Source organism: Durotheca rogersii, assembly GCF_024521655.1.
Source record: "Durotheca rogersii strain YMJ 92031201 chromosome Unknown GGS23scaffold_3, whole genome shotgun sequence".
NCBI lineage: Eukaryota > Fungi > Ascomycota > Sordariomycetes > Xylariales > Xylariaceae > Durotheca > Durotheca rogersii.
The window spans coordinates 502,816-524,721 of NW_026251234.1; the positions used below are offsets into that span (position 1 = coordinate 502,816).

Genomic DNA, 21,906 nt, shown 5'->3' on the forward strand with positions numbered 1-21,906 from the left:
TCGGGGTTCCGGCGGCCAATCGGGGGGGAGGGATCGCGAGCTTTATTCAGGCAACGGAGGGCATCCGCCTAGGCAAATAGGAGGGTGTCATTTTTGGCAACGTACGGGATGCTAAGCGAAACGGTGCCTGGCCAATTCCATCCTAACCTGCTTCGCCAAACAGTCTTCGGGACCGAGCTGGAGGGAACGCGGCAAAAGGCATCATGCACTTAATCACGGGATGGTGTTATTTTTCATTTTTCATTATTTTTCCTTTTCTTTTACCTCGTAGCAGTAAAGCGCGTAAGCCGATAGAAGTCCACCCTACTATGCCCCTAATAGGCAGGCAAATCGTCTAGAATCCTAGCCATGGTGGTCGAGTGCGAGGGGGAGGAGGGGGGGTTCGTGCCACTCCGCTGGTTGCCTTGGGGGGGGACGCAATGTATTTTAGGTAGTGCTCAGAGGCCCGAACCGAGAGGCTCAGATCCGATGCATACCTCCTTATACCTATACACGTATCTGTATATGCTGTAGTTCCACCGATATACCTCTATAGGTGGCCTGTAACTGCGAGAGATGGTAACTCAGGAAGAAACCGGCGCATGTGGTTGTCTAGCTACGTAGTCGGTGTGTGCATTGCAGTCTCGGTTGCCGCCTTGTCGGCGGCCTGGCGTGGGCCAGGTCCCATCTCGGACTCTGGACGAGACCGAGGCGGCGCACACGATGTCCGAAACTACCTAGAGCAACTGGGGGCGTTGGGACCCAGATTACCCTCACATCCAAGTAACGGGCAATTTGACCCCTGTCCTTATTGGTTGACAATGCGGTGCTGCATTCCCGTCTCCAGTGAGCACTAAGAGAGCATCTCTACGACCCAATATGAGATACGAGGGCCGGTCATCTGTGTTTCGATCCCAGTTTCTTGTCTCCTCTTCTCGTCTCCTTTATTGCCCCCTCGGCCTACTTTGTTGTCCGATAAGCGCCTTTTTTTTTTCCTGCTCGATCCAACTCGCCGGCGCGGTCGTGGATATTCCGTCTTCGTGCTTGTGAAATCCGGACTCTCGCAAAAGTCCAGCGCCAGCACCTCGTCTCGGCAATCCTCTCCTTCAGTCACCGGCTTCGTGCTTCGGCCATGTCGAGGGCGGCGCAGGGTATGCCAGAAGGAAGCAGCTCAGACGCACCGTTATCATCTCCAGTCGTGTCTGCACCGTCCTCTCAATCGTCAAAGCCACCGCGGGTACTTGCATGCACGCTTTGCCATCAGCGCAAGGTCAAATGTGATCACAACTTTCCCTGCTCTAACTGCATCAAGTCAGGAGCGGAGTGCGTTCCCACCGTGCCGGCCCGGCGTCGTCCCAGGCGCCAAATCGCCAAGCGAGACCTGCTGAAGCGTCTCCGTCGGTACGAGGAGCTGCTCCTCCGGAGCAATATTAATTTTGAATCGCTCCCCGACAGCTCCTCTCTGGTTGAGACGTCGTTCAGCACGGAAGTGGACCACGGCTCGGACGATGATGAGAATTCAGAGCCTGTTGATGGGACGGAGTCACCGTCTCCCTCCGCAACCGCCAAGTCGGAAAGAGGACTGTCGTACGAGACTAAGTGCGCATAACCCCCTGCCCCCTTCTCCTCGAATAGAAACTTGGCTCGGCAACGAACTAATTGTCGTAGGAGTTTCTGGCATGCCATGAACCAGGTAAGACTTTGTAATCCTCAAATAAAACTCGACTGACAGGTAAACCTTAGTCTCGGGACGATATCGAGAACCAAAGCAACTGTCCGAGTTACGAGGACCGTGAAACTATGGTTAAGAAGGCTTGGGAGCAGTTATCTGGGGATAACATCCTCCTCATTCTCGGCTCTCGAAAGACAGCGGCTAACCTCTCTCACCTACATCCCGAACCGATCCAGATCTTTAGATTGTGGCAAGTATACCTCGACAATGTCAACCCCTTGATCAAGGTCATACATCCCCCGAGCACGCAGGGGCGCATCATCGAGGCCATGGGCAATCTTCGACAGATCAGCCCCCCCTTCGAGGCTCTCCTATTTAGCATCTATTCCATGGCCGTCTTGAGTCTGTCAGAAGAAGACTGCCAGACCTTCTTCGACTGCCCGAGGGAATATCTCCTATCGAGATACCAGTACGGCTGCCAGCAAGCGCTACTGAATTCCCGCTTTTTACGAACGAACGACCGCGAATGCTTGACTTCGTTGTTCTTGTACAGTGTAAGCACATGTCGCATCGAGATGGATGAATGGATGGATGCGTGTTCGGACACGACGGAATCTAGAATGCACGTACTTACAATTTTAGATGTCGATCGGCCTCAGCACAGATCCCGTGACGCTATCCTCCATACTCGGCATCACTCATCGCATCGCCCGTCGTATTGGCATCCACAACGAGGGGATCACCAGGAAACACGACCCTTTCGAAGCGGAAATGCGCCGACGGCTCTGGTGGTCCTTCGCTCTCTTCGACGACCGCATGGGCGGGATGGCCGACTTCAAGAGCGCATCACTCGGCCCTACCTGGGACTGCAGCATACCCCTGAACGTGAACGATTCCGACCTCTGGCCACACATGAAGCAGGCACCAGCAGCTCGCGGATTTTCGACCGACGCGACGCACGTTGTAGTTCGCGCTCAGATAGGGGAGTTTATCAGGCACTCCAAATTCCACCTTGACTTCACCGACCCGTCCTTGCATGCGGTAGCTCGAGACGCTCAGCGGGTTGAAGTGCCCGACTTGGCGGCGCTGGAGAAGATGATCGAGGAAAAGTATCTCAAGTTTTGTGATCCCGACATCCCCCTCCATTTCTTGACCATTTGGATGACAAGAGGACACATGGCAAAACACCGGCTCGTGGAACACTATTGGAAACACGATGGCTCGACCCCTAACGAAGCCGCTGCCGAAGCCAATGTTGACGCGACGATGTCCCACGCATTCACGATGCTTGAGTGCGATACGAAGGTCATGACGCAGCCGACCACGAGAGGGTATACTTGGCTATACAACTTCTATTTCCCGTTCCCCGCGTATCTCCAAATCATCAAAGAGCTACGAAGATGCCCTGTCGGGAAGCATGCGGAACGAGCGTGGGGATTGATGGACGAAAATTTCGCGGCACGCCTTTCCACCACATCTACGTACCACAGCCCACTCTTCAAAGTCTTCGCCACGACCGTGCTCCCGGCCTGGGACGCGCGCGAGGCGGCGTTGAAAGAGTCAGGACAGACGTTGACACCGCCAGCGATGGTAATAGAAGTTAGAAAAGGGTTGGTACAGATGGGCCAGAGTACGCAAGACGGGTACTTTCCAAAAGGAGCAGATCAGCAACCCGGCAATGGTACAAATATGAATGACCTTGGCTTTTCCGTGTCGATGCCGACGAGTCTTGGTATAAACGGTCTATTGTCCGAGATGAGCAATGGGGGGCATGGCAGCCACGGCGGGACCGAGGCTGGGATCTTTACCGGGCTCTTCGGGCAGACGCCGCCGGAGGAGATGAACCCGGGCAATTGGCCTGCCATGGGCTGGGGGTTTGGGGGGTAGGAGAGTCGGTGGCGTGGTGCGGCCGAGCCTCTCTACCGGCAAGGCGGTCATTACCCAACTAATTGTAGGCGAATATCCGTAGAAGGGCAATCTACGCAGGCGGCCTTACCTGTGGGTATACGAGATACGAGGAGAGGAATGCCATAGCAGAACTCGCTGCTCTGTTAGAAGAATTAACAGCTCTTAGCTATCGGGCCACTAGGGCGAACCACTCACTCTTGTTCTCTTTCGAGATATTTTCCTTTTTTTCCAGTCATGCTCCCCGGTACATGCACACACATAGGTAATTAAACGGCTTACACCTCCGCCCCGCCCCAGACGGAGATCATGGAAGAAACGGCCAAGGTCTCTTCCTTCGTTCGCCCGGAGGTCCGTTCCTAGACTATCGTGTTGCGCTTCACTGCTCGACGTTCGTCACACCGCCGGGGCGCGCAGCGAGATTAGCAGAAGCTTTGCTAAAAGCAACCACGTCTATTAACACACCTAACCGCTCCTCTCAGTGAACGGGCAGATATCGACACAACCGCATTTACAGTCTCCGTCCGTCCGTCGATATCAACTTGGAAGGTCACCTTCAGAGATCTGATTTCTGTATATCTAATTATGCATGCAGGCTCCGGCAAGCGTTCTCGAAGAATGGTGATGAACGGAAACAGTCCCGAGATTACGCCAGGGTCTACAAACACACAGCATCAGCATTCTTTAATTGGCTATCTACCGTTCAAGAATCCACTACAACCCCATTGTTAGCGTCACGGACGTATACCTATATATGTTCACCATCCTGTGGTATTAAGCAGACAGCAGAGAGAGAGCAAGCATATAGTACGTTCATACGTACGTTCGTACATACATACATGGTAGGTACCTAGCAATATCTCACGTTAGGTACTCTACATAGGTACTGACATCTTTTCCAGGAAAGCCCGCTGGCCTAAAAAAAAAAAAAAAAAATGAGCTGCTTTGTCACTTGCACCCTGGGCCACGAGCACTGGGGTCGATACGGGGCGGCGGGGCTCCTCATCTACCGTTTCGGGGCGTCGGGGGAAGTCGAGATGCTGCTTCAGCTCCGGGCGCCGTGGCTGCACCACGGGGACACCTGGGGGCTGCCGGGGGGCGCGCTAGAGAGCGGCGAGACGGCGGAGCAGGCCGCGTTCCGGGAAGCGCGCGAGGAGCTCGGCGTCGACGCGCGCGAGTACCTGGAGCCCGGCGGGGCGGTCGTGGACGACAGCCACGGCAGCTGGCACTACACCACCATCCTGGCCGCGCTAGCGAAGCCGCTCGAGATCAGCGACATGACGCCCAACGACGAGTCCGTCCGTCTGCAGTGGTTCACGCGCCGCGAGCTGCGCTCCATACCGCTGCATCCCGGCCTGCAAGACTCCATCGGCACTCTGATCTTCCGCCTGCCGCCGGACATCGAACCCTGCGCAGCGGCCGCGGCGCTACCAACTCGTGCCGAAGCTAGCTAAGTCAAGATGGGAGCGGGGAGCGGGGAGCGGGGAGCGGGGAGCGGGGGGGAAGGGGGAAGCGATAAGATGAGATTAGTAATGTGATCTAAACCTAAACGGGAAATATACCCCTGAATGGCCTCTAGGGTTATCAAAGGTACCGTGGTAGATAGGTAGATACCGATGATACCGTTTGCACACCTACTAGGTACCTAAGGTAGCCGGCGCAACTGCGATACCAGGTGATTGCGTACAAGAACTTACCTAAGTTACTTATACCTGGCACTATCTTAGGTACCTACAGGGCTGGATAGTAGGCGGCGGGTTGGATTTGTCCCTTTAAGCTACCCACCTAAGCGTAACAGGTACCGGTAGCATCCCCTCAGCAGATGGCACGCCAATCAAATTACGGTACCCAGACAGTCGGTAACGGCCTAATTTACCTAGGTAGTCTCTATTACTACCCCGCCTGAAGACTTAGGAATAGCAGCATCTCGCCCCCCCTTTCCCCTCCCACGCAGCCAAATACCCAGGTCTCTAACTACGCGAGCCACATTGAAAAGGAGCAATAAGGCCAAAAAAAAACCCCCCCCAGAAAGAAAGAAAGAAAGAAAAAGCGCAGCTGGACCGGGAAACTATCTGGAAACGGCCGAGGGCATGGCGTACGCATACCACGCAAGAAAGCTTTGGCCCGTAAGGCTCGTGGGGGGGACGAGTGCGAGCGAGGAAGCAGAACCTATGCTAGGTCGGCAACGATGTAGCGAGGCAGCGCCGACGGCAGCATGAAGCTAAGAAGGCCAAAACACACTCCGATCCGTCTAGCGATGCGCCCCTGCCCATGGCGGCATAACGCCGGATCTCCCCATGGCTTTGTACACGTAATTATTCCCCTCCTTTCCTAGCGCGGCCGTCTCGATAGCAACCGCGTGCTCCTTCTCGACGTAAGGGGGGCGAGGTGATTACTACGAACGCTAGGTATCTAGGTGCCTCTATCACTATAGGCACGTCTGTTTTGTATAATCTCCCGTAGCCAGGCTACCTTAAGTACCCACCTAGTTGCTGGGGCGGGTATGTAGGGGGTTGAGAATACCTGAGATCATCTAGGTAGGTACCTATCGATGGCCGGTTCCAACTCGTTAATACGGCGGTTACGTCATTTTCGTCATACCCAAAAGTCAACCTCTTCCGGCTACAACTTGTTCGCATCACAGGTAAAAAAGGCTTGTAGGTAGGTATAATATATATTATTCGTTTATTCCAACAGCTAAAAGCAGCCAAAGCTTGGGGAAACCTGGGTTCGTTGTACGAATCGGCCCGCCTCGCAGGCGAAGAAGCCTGCATGGCTTATTACTGAGCAGCGTACGTCCCAGCCCATCTCTATCACTAGTTATTTCTAAAGCAATTTCTAACGGCCCACTAGCCGGTTCTTCTCTTTCTGCTTCTTTTCCCCGCTTGTGAGCTTTGGCGAAATGTTTCAGGGATCGCCTGTCAGGAGGCCCCGAACGGCCGGACACCTTCGCGTGCCCAGCGTTAACGCCGCGGCTTTGTTCTGCTCTTTGCGGATTATAGGCTACCACGGATAGGGTCGAGGCGGCCACCAACCCTGACCTACAAAGGCCTATCGCTAGAGACAGAGAAGAAGAGCGGCGCCTGAGCCGACCCCGGTCACGTTGCCCAAATGCGGATGCATCACCTGGACTCGCCTTATCTTGAACGACCCAAAGTAGCATCTGCCCCTCCTCACTCCAAGAACTGATTGTCCTCCCACGAGACCATCGAGATCCATCCTCTCGGCCAGGTCTGCGCTTGACCTGCGCAAACTCCCAACCCGGATTCGCAGCCAGGTGAATCCAGGAGCGTGGTAAAAGGTAACGTGCCATCGTCAGTCGGGGCCAACTCCGCTCATTGGGACGCTTGGAGGAGCATGGCAGCTGTATGAGGAAGTTCAGATAGCAATGGCGTCCGATTCCCCCGCAGCCAGCACCACGATGTCACCCACGTTCGCCTCTCTTCCACGCCTCCAGCCCGTCACGATGCTCGGGACTGCACCCGCTTCTGCAGCGCTTCCGGCCGGCAAGCCTTTGGGGCACTCGAGACTGCATGGTGGGATCCGGGCAACTGACCGCTATGGGCTCGGTCAATTGCGCGTGGTCGATGCCAGCGCGCCTTCTCTGGAAGAAAAGAAAGTTGATAAATATTATGCGTATCACCAGGTCAGAACCTTAGATGAATCGGCCACGATCGGCAACAGATCTTCACTGTTATTCTTGAGGATATCTTCGAATCGACGCCTTGCTAAGGCCGTCTCTCGCAGAATAAGGCGGCGTCCCGTTCTTCTCTCGGCCTCTCCCGAGCAACCCCCTCCCCCCCCGCACCCGCACTTTAGGTTTGGCCGAGCTTGGCGTGCCACTCTTTTCTTACCATGGTGTCGTCCTTCCCCTCGTCCTCCCTTGCCGGATTCAGCCTGGATATTAGCGCGGGTGCATCCCTCCTCAACCTCATAATCGGCCTCGCCATGTCAGCAGAGACGGGAAGCGCGGCTCCGGTAGAGCGCGGCGCCGTGCCCGACTACACCACGTCGGAGGCGGGCAACCCGTTCGTGGAGGGCTGGTACGCCGACCCGGACACGGCGATATACGAGGGCCTCTACTGGGTGTACCCGACGTCGTCGCTGCCGTACGACCAGCAGACGTACCTCGACGCCTTCTCGAGCCCGGACCTGGTCCACTGGACGAAGCACCCGAACGTCCTCACCGCCGCCAACGTCTCCTGGGCGACGCGGGCGATCTGGGCGCCGGCCCCCGTCGCCCGCAACGGCAAGTACTACCTGTACTTCGGCGCCAACGACATCCAGGAGGGCGAGCCGGAGCGCGGCCTCGTCGGCGGCATCGGGGTGGCGGTGGCGGACCGGCCCGAGGGGCCCTACGTCGACGCGATCGGCAAGCCGCTGATCGGCGAGTACCACAACGGGGCGCAGCCGATCGACCAGGACGTGTTCGTCGACGACGCGGACGGGCAGGCGTACATCTACTACGGGGGCCACTCGCACGCGAACGTGGCGAAGCTCAACGCGGACATGGTGTCGCTCGGCACCTTCGACGACGGCACGCAGTTCCGGGAGATCACGCCGGAGAACTACGTCGAGGGCTCGCAGATGTTCAAGCGCGGCGGCGCGTACTACTTCATGTGGTCCGAGGGCGGGTGGACGGGGCCGGACTACTCGGTCTCGTACGCGGTGGCCGACTCGCCGCTCGGCCCCTTCGTCCGCCGCGCCCGCGTCCTCCAGCAGGACCCCGCCGTCGCCCGCGGCAGCGGCCACAACGCCGTCCTCCGCGTCCCCGGCTCCGACGTCTGGTACATCGTCTACCACCGCCGCCCCCTCGCCGAGGCCGACGGCAACCACCGCGTCCTCGCCTACGACCGCATGTACTTCGACGGCGACGGCGCCATCCGCCCCGTCAAGATGCTCGTCAAGGACAACTTCGCCGACGGCCGCATGTTCAACTGGAAGACGTACGGCGGCCGCTGGGCCGTCGCCGGCCGTCGCCTCGCCGTCGCCGCCGCCGACGCCGACGCCCGCGCCTTCCTCGACACCAACTTCTCGAGCCTCGTCTTCGACGCCACCGTCGCCGTCGCCGAGGGCACCGGCGACGCCGGGCTCGTGTTCCGCGCCACGAACCTATCGGCCGGCGCCGACGGGTTCCGGGGGTACTACGCGGGCATCTCGCCGGCCGGCACCGTGGCGCTGGGGAAGTCGGACGCGGGGACGTGGACGCTGCTGCAGGAGGCGAGTCTGGACATCGCCGCGGCGGCGGAATACAACCTGCGGGTCACGGCTGTCGGCAGCGAAATCAGCGTGTTCGTAAACGACTTGGCGCAGGCCAAGATCACTGCCACCGACGAGTCCTTCGCTAGCGGCGCAAACGGCGTCCAGGCCCGCAATTCAGGTGCCCGCTTCGGGAGCGTTTCCGTGGCAGAAGCGTAATAAAAAAAAACACTTCGCGGGGTATCTCATTTTTCCCAAAACACTCTCCCGTCTCCGAGTGGGGTGGTATCGTACATACTTCGCAAAGGACGAAGGTTCAATACATATTTTGTCCATGGCCCCGATGCGAGGCCCGCTGTTATAATCCCCGTGTACAAACACTTTTGGATATCTCCGCCGTAACATTACCAAGCATTATTTCCAATAACGCATAACGTAAATACATCGTCTCCTCGGACTTTTTCCACAAAATTATGATTGGTCCGTGTGAATATATATACATACATGACGCTCCTGAACACCGGCCGAAGGAACAAGCAGAAAAATGCGGCGCAAGGACTTACGGCCCTTGTCCCGGTGCTTCCCAGCGGTCTCGGCCTGGTCGTCGTTTCTGCCGCTGGGAGTGCGCAAATCTTGGTCGACGAATGGGCCAACGTACAACCCGACCACATGTTGAGGAGTAAATAGTGGCTCGTCTCACCACGACAAAATTTCGTAGCGGTTGACCGCAATCGCGGAATCGTCGGAAAGCGTAACGGTTGCCCCACGCAGGGAACCTAGTAGACGAATACGGGTGCCCGCCACTTCAAGCGGGCGAGTCGTGAGGGTAAAAAGGCTGTCCCACGGTGCCAATGGGCCGCTCGGTCCCCGTCGACTTTGCGCCGGAACTATAGACCAGCAGTGGCATGGCGGTTAAATTTGACCTCGAAGCTTGCAGGCCCTGGCCGAAATCGTCTAGTTGGAGTCCAACATCGGTCTCGAACCGGTCCGCGTTCGGTCTCGACGTCTTGGACGTATTCGGGGTCTCCGAGGTCGAGTTGTAAGCGCTCTTAGGTAGTGATGGCCGCCGCGATGCCCTCCCCAGCCATTTGCGAGGGAGCAGCTTTTCGTACATGATCTGCCGGTATGCCTTAGTCAGGCCGAATACGATCCATATGGCCAGACCCGGGGTGACCCCGAATGTGTAGCCGACGATATTCGACCTGGCCCGCTCCACGCTCAAGTCGGGGGCCTCGGCTTGGGCGTCCTTGGCCACGTTTTCGCGCTGAGGCAAATGTGTGATTACACTTGCTAACACAAACCCACTAGAATCGTTAGCGATACCACCCACCTAGCTACACGGCATGCGTTGATGGAAACCCACGAGATGAGGACGATCGCGATAGACAACCTGATCACCAGCCAGTTGTTATCAAACACCGCTGGCAAAACTCTGTTGTCTCGGCCGATACTGGCAGTATTGGCGTCCGCTCTCAAGTTATCCTTGCTGGCAAAGGGAAACCGCCAGTTTTTCAATCGTTGCGTCGTGTCCACACGTCTGAAGGAGCGTTTCATTTCGATATACTTCCAAAGTATGACAAGGATGAGAGCGATGCTGATGGCGCAGCTCACGACAGCTATATCCGAGTTAGCGCTGCGAAGGGTTGGGGCAGGTGGTTTCTCGAGCAGAACAGTCGTGGGCTATGCTTACATTGCACGTTGGCCACGATCATGTAAGTCAGAAAACTGCTCTGAACGAGCTTAGTGTGCAGCAAGGCGATCGTTATTCCAGCCAACAGAAGAGGCACGGTTTTGCTAGCCAGAGAGAAAATCCGTTCGGCGCGTCGCCTCATCAGCCAGTAGCCGAAAACTGAGGCCGTCACGTGGATAGAGCTGGGCGAGTGGTTTAGCATTAAATACAGGATGGCCAGAGGGAGGCGATGCTGGTGATTCCTTACTACGACAAGAAGTAGCTCGCTTCCATGATGTAACAGAACAAGCCTGGCTGGTGTAAGTGGCCGAGGCGCGAAGGGGGAAGAAGGTGTGCGGGCACGACTGCGGGTCTTTCACATACGGATATTCGCCAACGCGCGCATGAAGCCGAAGTTGCCATTGTTGAAGGCGACGTCGGCATTCTCGAAGTTTGCCTGGATATAGTGCAGCTGGGCCCACATGATATCGTTCCAGAATCTTGGAGGCCGGTGAGAAACCGGTCACGAGAGCTTTTTTGGGGGGAGGGGGGGAGGGGGGCGTCAACGCGTACGTGTAGTTGTATATCTGCTGAATGATGCTGCTTATAGTGCACAGCAGGGCAAAGTACGCAATCAAGGCGACATCTTCACAGACCGGGTCGATCGTCAGTCGGCGGATCCATCTCGAGACGGGGCGCATAGCGCGAGAGCAGCCAGACAGACTTACAGCTTAGGCCTTCGCGCGTAGTCCAGTAGAGCCATATGAGCAGGATATCGCAGAACATGCATATGAAGGTGTATATAAGCACGCCCACGGCATCTCCCAGCGTGCCCTCGGGCAGCTGAGACATACCGTCACGCGTTCACGAGGAACCGTCCTCGGAGGACCTGGAGGGAGCAGGGAAATTAGCGACGGGGGGACAAAAGCAGCACGGCGGGACGACGACGGGGACGGGGGCGTGCACGGCGGGCAAGCAGAAGGAGAGGTCGCGGTACGGACAGGCGGGGTTCGGTGTGGGCGTGGAGCGACTGGATATGAGCGAGGACTGCGGCCGGACGGAGCAGGCCGGTGGACATTTTCTCGCAGCAGGGAAAAAAAAAAAGAGTTGGGACGAGTCGAGGGGATCGCCATGTTGTGCAACCAGGGACGGCAAGACAAGACCATTTTGACCAGTCAGCTGGTTGCAGGAATCGGGCGGCAGGCTCGATCGTGGGATTGGCGCAAAAGTGGCTTCGATGTGACGCTGCAGGAAGGTGCTGGTTTGGCACGCACCGGCGAATCATTGGGACACGTTGGTGTGCGCGTTAGCTGCTGTGCGGTTGCTCGTGCCGACGTGACAGGTACCTGGGTATCTGGGGCACGGAAAGGTTCAGGTTGGTAGGTAGGTACCTGCTAGCTACCTTGGGTACTTACCTACCTGACCTGCCCTACAAGCAACCCCCATGCCCGGTGCGACTACCATGATAGCGTGGGATGTAGGTTAGGTACATCATCACATATCGGTACCTGGTCTGAACCGGATCCCTATCCCGCCACCCCCACCTTCGTAAAATACTCATACGGGATGTTCTCTATCTCCGACATACCTACTCTCTGCTCCCCCCCCAGCCAGCCTCCCGCTCATTGATACGAATTGGCACCCACGTCTGTTTTTATGCTATTGTTGTTTCCGGCAAAGACTCGTCGAGCAGTTGTGGGCTTAGTTACGTAATTTAAGAGCCGATGAGATTCGGAGTTTCTGGTTGGCGTCCGCCGACCGTCCATCCGATGCTACGTAGCACCCAATGTCTTAACTGAGCCTCACCCCGGGTGGCACGGAGACCGGGCCCGCACGCTGGGTGCAGTAGGAATTGGTACCCTAGGAGGTTATTCCCGTAGCATCGAATAGCACCTAACAACCCGTCAACAACAATCCGAGGGCCTTTCGGACCTAACAGGGCCTCGAGATTATCGAACCGAACTACCGGGGTTTTAGGTTAGGTTAGGTTAGATCGCGTCGGTCAGTCTTGTCTCACCGAGCCACCTGCTTGGCCATCCCTCCCCCTCTCTTCCCGTATCCCTTGCCTTGTTTCCCTTGCATTGCGAACTCGGACAATCGAGCCATTGGCATGTCCAGGCGTGTAGGCGACTCACCGCCGACACCCCCGAGTCTCGCTCGATGCCCGTTCCCCAGATGTGTCTTGGTTTCATTCGCTGGTATGGAAGCCGGGTCTTCACCTAACCTACTTAGAGGTCAGACCGCGACAAACGGGATCCTGTCCCTTCAAATGTCTCGACCAAAATAGACTTGGGCCTGTATGAGTAGAAGACGGTTTGGGTCCTGTTCTCTGCCCATGCAGACGACTGCCTAATTACAAATATGCGAAACATCGATTTTTAACCGACATTATAAAGTCCAGATCCTCCTGGTTGCTAGCATCGGGCATGGCCGTCAATAATAGCCCTAGCGCATGTCACCGCGGCATGCCCACCCCAGGCATACTTTGCTATAGGTACCTCCCAGGTACCTGCCTTAGGTACCTAACCTACTTACATATTTACATAATACATGACATCAGGTTGCCTAAAAGGGTTGCCTTGGGTATCATGTACCTATGTACATACAGGTACGCTACTAAACACAAGCCGCAATTAGAATAACCAAAGAAAGAAGCAGAGGAGAAGAGGAAAGAGCGGCAAATAAGCCCTCGGGAAGGAAAACCCCCGCGGCGTCGTCGGAGATGGGATTCAGGCACGATCCCGTCGGCCCAATTTCAGCGAACGTCGCGAGCCTCGGTCGGCGCAGCTGAGATGAACCCGATTCCGCGCCCCGCCGTCCGCGGGTTCCGCGAGCGCTTCCCCCTATCCAGCATCGCCCGAACCGGGGCGCAGAAATAGAGCCGGCGCTGCTGCTGCTGCTTCTACGATTCTTCCCGGGGCCTCTCGTATCTGCACGCGCGCGTCTTAGCTCTGTCCGCGCTCGGTGCTGGGGCCGCTGGCGCGCTCGTGCGGCATCCGGGCGGCGGGCAAGCAGGCGCGCTTCGCGGAGCAGATGTACGTGGCCGTGTACGTCGCGGCCGTGGGGCCGCTGGGCCTGTACTGCATGCGCCAGACGCCGGTGTGGTACTTCGACACGCGCGCCATGTACGAGGCCTTCCCGCACACGGCGCACCCGGCCGCGCTCAAGTTCTACTACCTGTTCCAGGCCGCCTTCTGGGCCCACCAGGCCCTCGTCATGCTGCTCGGCATCGAGAGCCGGCGCAGGGACTTCAGGGAGCTCGTCCTCCACCACGTCGTCACCATCGCCCTCATCGCCCTCAGCTACCGCTTCCATTTCACCTACATAGGCTTCGCCGTCTACATCACCCACGACATCAGCGACTTCTTCCTCGCCGTAAGCTGCACGACACGCCTATACCCGTCCCGAGTCTTGTCGCGCCACCCCCCCTCCACCCCCCCCCCCCACCGACAGAGCTAGCCCCCAACATCGTGGGACGGAGCACTTCGCGCTAACACGTGGTTTCCGTGGCAGATATCCAAGTCTCTCAACTACGTCGGCAGCCGGCTCCAGGGCCCGTCCTTCGCCCTGTGCATCGTCATGTGGACGTACCTGCGGCACTACCTGAACCTGCGGATCCTCTACTCGGTCCTCACCGAGTTCGGCACCGTCGGCCCCTACGAGTTCGACTGGGAGAAGGAGCAGTTCAAGTCTCCGCTCTCCCAAGCCGTCACCTTCTCGCTGCTCGCCGCGCTCCAGGCCCTCAACTTGTTCTGGCTGTACTGCCTGCTGCGCAGCGCGTACCGCTTCATCGTCCTCGGCGTCGCCAAGGACGACCGGTCCGAAGACGAGGCCGAGGTTGGGGATGCCCCTCCCCTAGACCCCGCGGTCGAGAACAAGGGACGATCGCCTTAGACCCTCGGTAAGACGCATATTGCACCCCGGATCCGCCGGTGGCTGTATATAAAACAAACCGCACATATTTTCACGGCTACTCGCGCACACGATGGCGAGAGCATGGAGCCTAGTCGGTATGGCTAAAGTCTCCTCCCTTCGAGACCTCGACACGCTTTCGAGCAGTCGATCATTCGGGAAAGACGGCCCTTGTCGAGGGAGCCAGCGCAAGCTAAGTAAGGGGTGATTTACAGAGATCCCCAGATGGTGAGGGACGACTCATTAGACGGACGCGGACAGATGCATTTGAGACGAGGAGCGACGACACGAGGGACAACCGTAGACTTAGATACAGGGCTCGGCGAGTCCGTAATGTGCTAATGCTGTAATCATAATAAGAGCCAAATTCGCACGAGACCCGAGATGATTTGCCGCGCGACGGCCTACCGCCTCGAGATAGCTAGCATTCAGCGTGGCAGGAATTAGATACAATCTGGACCTTAAATATCCGTACCCGCCCGAGAATCGCGCCCATAAAACGAACGAACACCGCAAGGCCAACGTGCAGATCCTCCTCCCCCAGTCACGGCCACATGCCGTCGAACATGAACAGCCAGTCGTCCCAGTACCGGTCCCAGCGGCCGACGAGCCAGCTGCGGCCGTCGCCAGGCCCGCCGACACGCCACGGCCGCGCGAGCAGGCCCTCGTCGCGCAGGTGCCGCCGCAGCGCCACGTTAACGCTGAAGCTGCTCGGGCTGACGCCGACGAAGTAGTCACACTGCAGCAGCACCGCGAAGTCGACGAGCGCCTGCTGGTCCCAGCTCAGCGCGCGCAGCTGCCGCGCCAGGACGCCCGCTCCTCCTCCTCCCTCTTCCTCCGCCGCGTCGAGCAGGTCAAACTTGGTCCGCACCGCGAGCCCCAGCGCCGCCCCGGCCTCCCGCGCGAACCGCGCCGCCTCGCCCGCGTCCCCCGACGCCAGGTACGCCGCGCCGCCCCGGAACCCGCGCCGCGCCGCCTCGCCCAGGTACGCCTGCGTCTGGTTCGCGTAGCTGGGCCAGCGCGCGAGCGCGTCCGCCTCCGAGCGCAGGTGTACGCCGAGGAAGCGGCCCCTCGCGACCGACGCTGCTGCTCTATCGGGATCTTCGGGAACGGCGAGGCGCCGCGCCGTGCCGCGCATCGCCTCCGCCACCGCGTCCGCGATGTCGAGCACGTCGGCCCGGAACCGCAGCAGCCCGCCGAACGTGGCCGCGAGCTCGGGCCCGTCGCGGTGCGTCGGCCAGTCCCACAGCACGCCCCACGAGAACCGGATGATGCGCGGGATGCCGAGCTCTTTCCCCTTCACTCCCGACGGCGGCGTGTCTGTCCATCCGCGCTCGGCCGCGGTCTCGCGCAGCCACGCGCGGAACGCGGGCCCGAACCGGTCAGTGTGCCGGTTGGGGTCGCGCGCGTCGCAGCCGGCGCGGCGGCCGCCAAAGTCCTTGGGCGTGACGCGCTCGACGAGCCGCTCGGCGCCGCGCGCGCCGGGGCGGCCCTCGCGCACGGCGGCGAGGTCGGGGTCGCGGGCGCCGGGGACGTCGTCGAGGGTAGAGAAGACGGCGACGCGCGGGCAAGCGGCGGCCAGGGCGGCGCGGAAGTGCGGCTCGTCGAACATGTAGCCGAAGGGCCGGTGGTTGCGGAACAGGTTCGACGCGTCGTCGGGGCTGCGGGCGCGGATGCGCGGCAGCACGAGCCCCGTCGCACCCGCGTCGATCGCGTACCGCACGCACGTCAGGATGTAGTTGCGGATGTTGCCCGGCCCACCGCTGTTGTTGTCGCACACGAAGGTCAGCCCTGGCACGTAGGTGGTCTCGGCGCAGACGCGGCGCAGCGGCCAGGCGATGAACGGGGCGCGGGGGCTGGAGAGATCGACCGAGGTGATGTCGGCGTCGTCCTCGTGGTAATACAGCTGCAGATGAGGGGATACGTGGTACTGCCGCTGATGCTGATGCTGTCCGGGGAGGAGTGAGCCTGGGGAAGGGGACTGCGGTGGGGTGACGGGTACGGGAATTGGTTTATCTTGGCTCTGCAGCATATGATCATGGAAGAGAAACAGCAGTAACAAACCCGAACAGGCAAGAGACAATACGACGGTCCGTCGCCGTATACTCGAAGACTTCTTCCAGTACCCAGACATTATTGCATCGAGTCTGTGTTAGATGTTGTAGGCAGGGTAAGGCGGTGGTATCATTTTATGGCATAGTTCCTTATCCTCTGGCTCTTCTTACGCTCTCCCCAGCCCAGGAAAGGAACCAAGCATACCGCCATTCAGTCTAGGGGCATCTCGTCGGGATAGCGAGGGACTCGAAGGGCCGCCTGCTAGCCAGCATACCTGGCACCCTTCTCGTCGGTCCAACTTTGGAGGGTAAACCCTCGGTCTGCCAGCGCTGAGTACTGGTTTGGGAAAGTTGCGGAGCGAGGCAGACCGAAGCTCCTCGGCCACCCGCCGCATGGGGAGACTCGACGTTGCATCGGGTGAATCGGGGAAAGGAAGTCAAACGTCATGCCAACCGTCGTGTCAGGGTTCAGCCATCGGCATCGATGTTCGAAGCCCTAGCATGGAGTGGTTTAGGAAATATCGGGAGTTAGTCTTGAGTAGAAGAAGGGGGGGAGGGGGATGGAATTTAATCTATGCCGTTGTTGGTTCGCGTCGTGGATTCCGGGAGCGGGTGGTATATATAGTAATACCGGTGTTTCCTGAACGGAGTCTTGGCTCGGTCGGTGTTCTCGCTTATGAAGCCATTTTCGTAGTCGCGCTAATGTCCTTAACTTATGTCGAGCCGATGACTTTCTCCTCATAGTCTTGCATCGACTGTCTCTCCTCGTAGTGAGTTTAATACACCCTCGTCAATCACCGCTGGTGTATGTGGATTTATACAATAATATGCGACCTTTCCCGCCAATCGATGCTTCGCACAATAAATATTTCCAATTTCTCTGGCTTCCTATGCATACGTATCAAGAAACAGTCTACCGCCCACCAGTCAGCAAGTCAGTCAACCCATTAATCGTTATACGTTGCCATCGCCGTCGTCCCGCCAAATATGGGTATCTCCGAGACTGAAGGAACTGGAAACACTGACTAATCCGCCGTGAGCCCTCAGCGGCGTCGTTAACGGCGTCGTTAACGGCGCCCTGCCGTTACTACTATCATTGCCGCTAGTAGTCACCGAGCCAGAGTCGGGAGTTGAATCGTCGATAAGTGGTGGTGGATCATGGTAGATCCACGGTTGCTCGAGAGGAACAACAAGGCTCGGGTTCACGAATCTCATCCCCTTTTCCCTATCTTCGTCTATGGTGCTCATCCGTCTCGTCAGTCGCCTCTGTCCTGGCGCTTGGTTCGAATCCCGACCGGGGCGGGTCTCCAAGTCAGCGTCGGACGTCCGCTTGATGCTGCGCAGCGCGATGAACTGGGTAAGCGGTGTAAAGCGCCGATGAGAATAGACGTTATACCAGAACGTCAACACGATGAGCGGGGCAATGAATGAGGCGGCTATGAAGGCGGCACGGAGAACCAGGATAGCGACCATGATGAGTTGGAAGGTAACCAACCCAACGATTATGCGATTACAGATCATCGGCCACGCACCCCCCGTGGCATGTTGTGGTTGGTCCATCGAGTACAGCAGCTGATACTTGTAAACCAAGTACCCAAGCGCAAAATAGAAAAGGCCGAGGGCTAAGACGATGTGTGAGCCCGGCAGGATGCTGTATACCAGGCAGAGAATGAACACGAGCAGGGCGGTGGGGAGGTAGAATCCGTAATTGAAAAGGCTGGGCTGGACGAGCTTGGCAAAGTCTCGTGGCGTCTTCGCCCCCATCCGATAGATGACGTAAAGCGAAATGCTCCCAAACTGTAGAAGCTTGAATGGGAACAGGCCGAGACCTTGAAGCATGATGAAGTTGAGGTAGAACTTGTTCAGATTCTGGATAGAGATAGCCAACTGCTTTGCGATCGTCCTCGTGTCGACGAGAGAATCTCTTATTATCGTCCAGAACTCGGCGAGCGCGGCGCTACCGGAGACGGCGTACACGACGAAGATGTTGAAGAAGATGAAGAAGAAATTCTTCGATATCGCGGATAGTTCCACTTCACCTTGCGATACCATGCCCTGGGAATTGGAAAGGTAATCGTATAGATATGGGACCAGGATGTTCAACAATGAGACTACGAGCGTGGGCAATCCCGTTTGTACGAGGGCTTTGGTGATTTCGTGCCGCAAGAGGAAATCCGCGACGGGCGGGGCAACTTTCGAGATACTGCAAATACTGAGCAGCTGCGCCATTAGCGCAACGGGAAGAAGCCAGATGATGGACAGAAAGGTAATAAATATCGTAATAGCCCAGGATTTCAGTCGCCGTTTGTATCGCGGGGCGTACGTATTCTTCCAGACCACGTCGGACGGAGCCGGCGCTGGCTTGGAGAGAAGCTGTCCCGGCCTCGGGTCCACGGTCGCCTGAACAGCCATCTGACACGCTGCGATAGAATCCATCGTCACAAATGCTGTATCGGCGGGCACGTAGTCTTTCTTTCTCGCGGCGCGAATCTTCTCGTCGAGGCGGCGCAACTTCTCCTCGTAATAATCAAGGGCGTCGGTCTTGCGATTCCTCATCTTGAGAAAGCCGAACCGGAGTCGAATCCTAGGCCGCTCCCTCTCCGTGAGAAGGTGTCGCAGGCGGTCGCCGGCGACGAGTTGGTCATCCTCTTGAGGCTCTCCCTCGTCGCCGACATCTTCTTCATCTGCACCCGTTGTCCTGTGTTGTTGCGCATCGTTCCCAGACCGAGTGGCTGACGGCTGAGCAATGTACGCGCTCCATGCCTCTTCAAGTTTACACAGAATCTTTTGCCGCTGGGCCACCAAGGCGTCGATCTCGGCCCAGTTTCGACATAATGTGACGCTCCGAACGTGGCCAATTTCCAGGTTTTCGATAAACCCTTTGATTTTCTCCTCCGATTTGAGATCGGCCGGAATACCCGTCAATCGGAAGGTCTGGTCGGTTATCGTCGACTGGGTCCCCAAGTACTCCTGTCTTACTTTGATGACTTTGACAGTTTCTGAATTCATGAAATACAATGTAAGGAGGGAAAAGATCCAGGTGAAAACCAGGTAGGCCCGTAGATACGTCCCACTCTTATCTTCGGGTTCCGGGTGCTCCGCGATGCTGGTCTGAGTCCCGGGCTGATGCGTGAAGGTTAAATATACCGAGACGTTTGCGGACGGGTCGCCGGGGAGCGGTCGCGGCGTCGCATCGGCGTCGAAGATATGGTGTATGGGCCAAAGAATTGCGACGGCGAAGACGAGCATGGTAGCGAACAAGCGGAGGGACATCTTGAAGAAGGATAGAAACTGGAAAGGCGCCAATCAGCAGCTTGTCTTTAGTATCAGACGCGTGTCGATAGTCAACACAACCAACTTACCACAAAGGCATCTAGCCCTGCAGATGCCAGCACCTGCTCCTCGGTCACCCTGTACAGTGCTGGGATCCATCCTAGGAAACTGTCGGGCAGTAGGGGTATCGCGATTTGAGGATCGTGGTGCCGTCTTCGAGCGGCGTAGAGCGTCTTCCACCTCGGTCGGAGGATCTACCGGGCGGTGATGATTAGCTTAGAGCGTCGCGCGAAGCCGAGGCGGATCCAAACTCACACAAAAGGCGACGAAGGCCGACGTGCCCAAAGCGAGAGAGATGACGAGCTGGACGTAGATGTCGCTATTGCCGGGGCCAGCGGCTTTCTCGCCATAGCAGTTGTCATCCGCATCCCCAGCAGCACCCATGGTTGCTGAGTAGGACATCGACACCAGCGAGGGGGGAAGAGGAGAGAAGAGGAGGAGGAATACTCATGTTAGGACGAAAGGCGGTAGGGGCGCATTTTGAAAGATTATGAAAGATTATCACAAGGTACCTGTACTGGCGAACGATGAGGTAGCATCGAGGGCCTAAAATGGTGGGCAGCAAAGCTATCGACATTTTGCGGTTAGCAACTTCCGTCAAAACGGCTAGGGTACTTGGGCCGGGCCACATATGTGCATGCCGGGGTGCATGTAGATGTACATACTCGGGCACATCAGTGCAGAGCGACTATCAAGTACCTACTACGGATACGGGTGTTGAATCGATGACTTCAGTGCTGCGGCAGTGACGTAGGTACCTAACCTGCAAATGCCTCCTAAACTGCCCGCATAGACTGGGCACCTACGTACCTACGTAAGTATCAACCTATGTATCTACCTGTAACTACGAGGGAGTACCGTACCTTAAGTACCTCCTAAGGGTCAGGAGGAAAGCCATGCCCCCACCTACGAGAAACATTGTCAAACTTGAAGGCAGGCCGACCGCAGTTTTGCAAGGGTTCCGAGGTGGAGCCGCACGAGTTCAGACGCACGGCACGGCATGTACATCAGTGCCTATCTACGGTGCGTAACTACCTCTAGGTATAGAGGTCTTCATAAGGGCGGCCAGATCCATAGGGTATTATATTATGTTGAAGGCATACGCGCAATGCAGCGCCGAACATAAGACAGCAGCTAGGCGACTGTAATTTCGTTACGCAGAAAGCCGCACAGGCCTAGATTGCTAAATGGGGAAGCCCATATTGTCCTCCGACAATTTGCCTTGATACCGAGTCTCCGTCGCCAAACTCGACATTAAATAGACATTTACTCTAGGTACCTTGGGCGGGCACCTACCTACCTCTACCTACCTCCGCCGTGAGCCGAGTTCTCCGTCTCAAGCCATCTTGATTCTTCTCCTGTAGGTTGGTTCTCCCCAGTATAGCCATTCTTCCTACCATACCTAGGTTCTTCACCAGTCTAGGCCCCGCCCTCGCGCTTCGCGTACTCGTCCTCGATGCGTTCCTCGTAGAGCCTGTCATTCTCCCGCTGTCTGCGTCGCTCGTCTCCATCTGAGGCCTCTTCGATGCGGCGACTCGAGTCCACCCCTCCACCGGCACCCGTGCCTCGGTCCGAGTAGATCAAACGGCCCGAGGCATCGTAGTCGCGGCGTTCCGTGTAGACGGGCTCGCCCAGGCGCTGCGATCCCGTGAATGTCGTGGTGCCTTGGGGGTCGCTTGCCGTGTGCGATGCGTATCGGGCCCCGGTAGTCTGCCCGTTCCTGGTGGTTTGCGAGAAGGAGACGGAGACGAAAGAGCTGGAGGAATAGTTGCTCGTGCCGTTCTTGCTAGATGACATGGTGTGTGAATTGGCAGTGTGCCGTTTTCTTTCTTTAAATTGGTGATCTGTGGCGTGGGCGTGTAGGTATATCCGTTTGCATCATGAAGGACTGCAAATGAGCGTCTCCTCTGAGAGGAAAACCAACCACACACACACACATATATATATCCATCGGGGGGGGGCCACGTGAGGCTCAACGACTGCGTGACACCCTAGTCAAGTCTGCGGTAACGTCATAGATGAAGACTATCTGACGCGTCCCGGACCTACACAATGTCGGGCAGGTACTTGGGCGCTAGCAGACCGGACAACGGCGCTAGAGCATCATTTTTCGCAGGTCCGTCAAAGGCCATACTAAGTAGGTACCTCTACGCACTCAGCTCCTCGTACCAGTAGAGGAGGTA

General features: G+C 57.5%; 9 protein-coding genes across 9 annotated transcripts; 5 read left to right on the forward strand and 4 right to left on the reverse strand.

Annotated features, from left to right (window-relative positions):
- The first annotated feature begins 347 nt into the window (after nucleotides 1-347).
- Nucleotides 348-1,012, forward strand: GGS23DRAFT_551042 (uncharacterized protein). Its single transcript, XM_051515327.1, has one exon. It carries the CDS (start codon nucleotides 582-584, stop codon nucleotides 834-836), a length of 255 nt encoding a protein of 84 aa, XP_051375248.1. The 5' UTR covers nucleotides 348-581; the 3' UTR covers nucleotides 837-1,012.
- On the forward strand, nucleotides 975-3,985 carry GGS23DRAFT_276103 (uncharacterized protein). Its single transcript, XM_051512493.1, has 4 exons — nucleotides 975-1,578; nucleotides 1,648-1,672; nucleotides 1,723-2,205; nucleotides 2,294-3,985. Exons 1-4 carry the CDS (start codon nucleotides 1,112-1,114, stop codon nucleotides 3,536-3,538), a joined length of 2,220 nt encoding a protein of 739 aa, XP_051375249.1. The 5' UTR covers nucleotides 975-1,111; the 3' UTR covers nucleotides 3,539-3,985.
- On the forward strand, nucleotides 3,975-5,034 carry GGS23DRAFT_276114 (uncharacterized protein). The gene is made up of 2 exons (XM_051512494.1): nucleotides 3,975-4,398; nucleotides 4,459-5,034. The coding sequence occupies exon 2, from the start codon at nucleotides 4,492-4,494 to the stop codon at nucleotides 5,008-5,010; it is 519 nt and encodes a 172-aa protein (XP_051375250.1). The 5' UTR covers nucleotides 3,975-4,398; nucleotides 4,459-4,491; the 3' UTR covers nucleotides 5,011-5,034.
- Nucleotides 5,035-7,140: 2,106 nt separating this feature from the next.
- GGS23DRAFT_276173 (carbohydrate-binding module family 66 protein) lies at nucleotides 7,141-9,101 on the forward strand. The gene has a single exon (XM_051512495.1). The coding sequence runs from the start codon at nucleotides 7,412-7,414 to the stop codon at nucleotides 8,972-8,974; it is 1,563 nt and encodes a 520-aa protein (XP_051375251.1). The 5' UTR covers nucleotides 7,141-7,411; the 3' UTR covers nucleotides 8,975-9,101.
- A 459-nt stretch (nucleotides 9,102-9,560) lies between these two features.
- On the reverse strand, nucleotides 9,561-11,276 carry GGS23DRAFT_593288 (uncharacterized protein; the record flags this gene model as incomplete). The annotated part of the gene is made up of 7 exons (XM_051518021.1): nucleotides 9,561-10,059; nucleotides 10,119-10,371; nucleotides 10,446-10,627; nucleotides 10,693-10,735; nucleotides 10,809-10,924; nucleotides 10,998-11,070; nucleotides 11,153-11,276. The coding sequence occupies 7 exons, from the start codon at nucleotides 11,274-11,276 to the stop codon at nucleotides 9,561-9,563; spliced, it is 1,290 nt and encodes a 429-aa protein (XP_051375252.1).
- Nucleotides 11,277-13,262: 1,986 nt separating this feature from the next.
- Nucleotides 13,263-14,599, forward strand: GGS23DRAFT_276237 (TRAM/LAG1/CLN8 homology domain-containing protein). The gene is made up of 2 exons (XM_051512496.1): nucleotides 13,263-13,799; nucleotides 13,938-14,599. The coding sequence occupies exons 1-2, from the start codon at nucleotides 13,458-13,460 to the stop codon at nucleotides 14,316-14,318; spliced, it is 723 nt and encodes a 240-aa protein (XP_051375253.1). The 5' UTR covers nucleotides 13,263-13,457; the 3' UTR covers nucleotides 14,319-14,599.
- On the reverse strand, nucleotides 14,600-16,627 carry GGS23DRAFT_615026 (uncharacterized protein). Its single transcript, XM_051520693.1, has one exon. The coding sequence runs from the start codon at nucleotides 16,468-16,470 to the stop codon at nucleotides 14,881-14,883; it is 1,590 nt and encodes a 529-aa protein (XP_051375254.1). The 5' UTR covers nucleotides 16,471-16,627; the 3' UTR covers nucleotides 14,600-14,880.
- Nucleotides 16,628-17,344: 717 nt separating this feature from the next.
- On the reverse strand, nucleotides 17,345-20,107 carry GGS23DRAFT_593291 (DUF221-domain-containing protein; the record flags this gene model as incomplete). Its single annotated transcript, XM_051518022.1, has 3 exons — nucleotides 17,345-19,681; nucleotides 19,753-19,917; nucleotides 19,979-20,107. The coding sequence occupies 3 exons, from the start codon at nucleotides 20,105-20,107 to the stop codon at nucleotides 17,345-17,347; spliced, it is 2,631 nt and encodes an 876-aa protein (XP_051375255.1).
- Nucleotides 20,108-20,787: 680 nt separating this feature from the next.
- Nucleotides 20,788-21,728, reverse strand: GGS23DRAFT_551064 (uncharacterized protein). The gene has a single exon (XM_051515328.1). It carries the CDS (start codon nucleotides 21,518-21,520, stop codon nucleotides 21,143-21,145), a length of 378 nt encoding a protein of 125 aa, XP_051375256.1. The 5' UTR covers nucleotides 21,521-21,728; the 3' UTR covers nucleotides 20,788-21,142.
- Nucleotides 21,729-21,906: the final 178 nt, after the last annotated feature.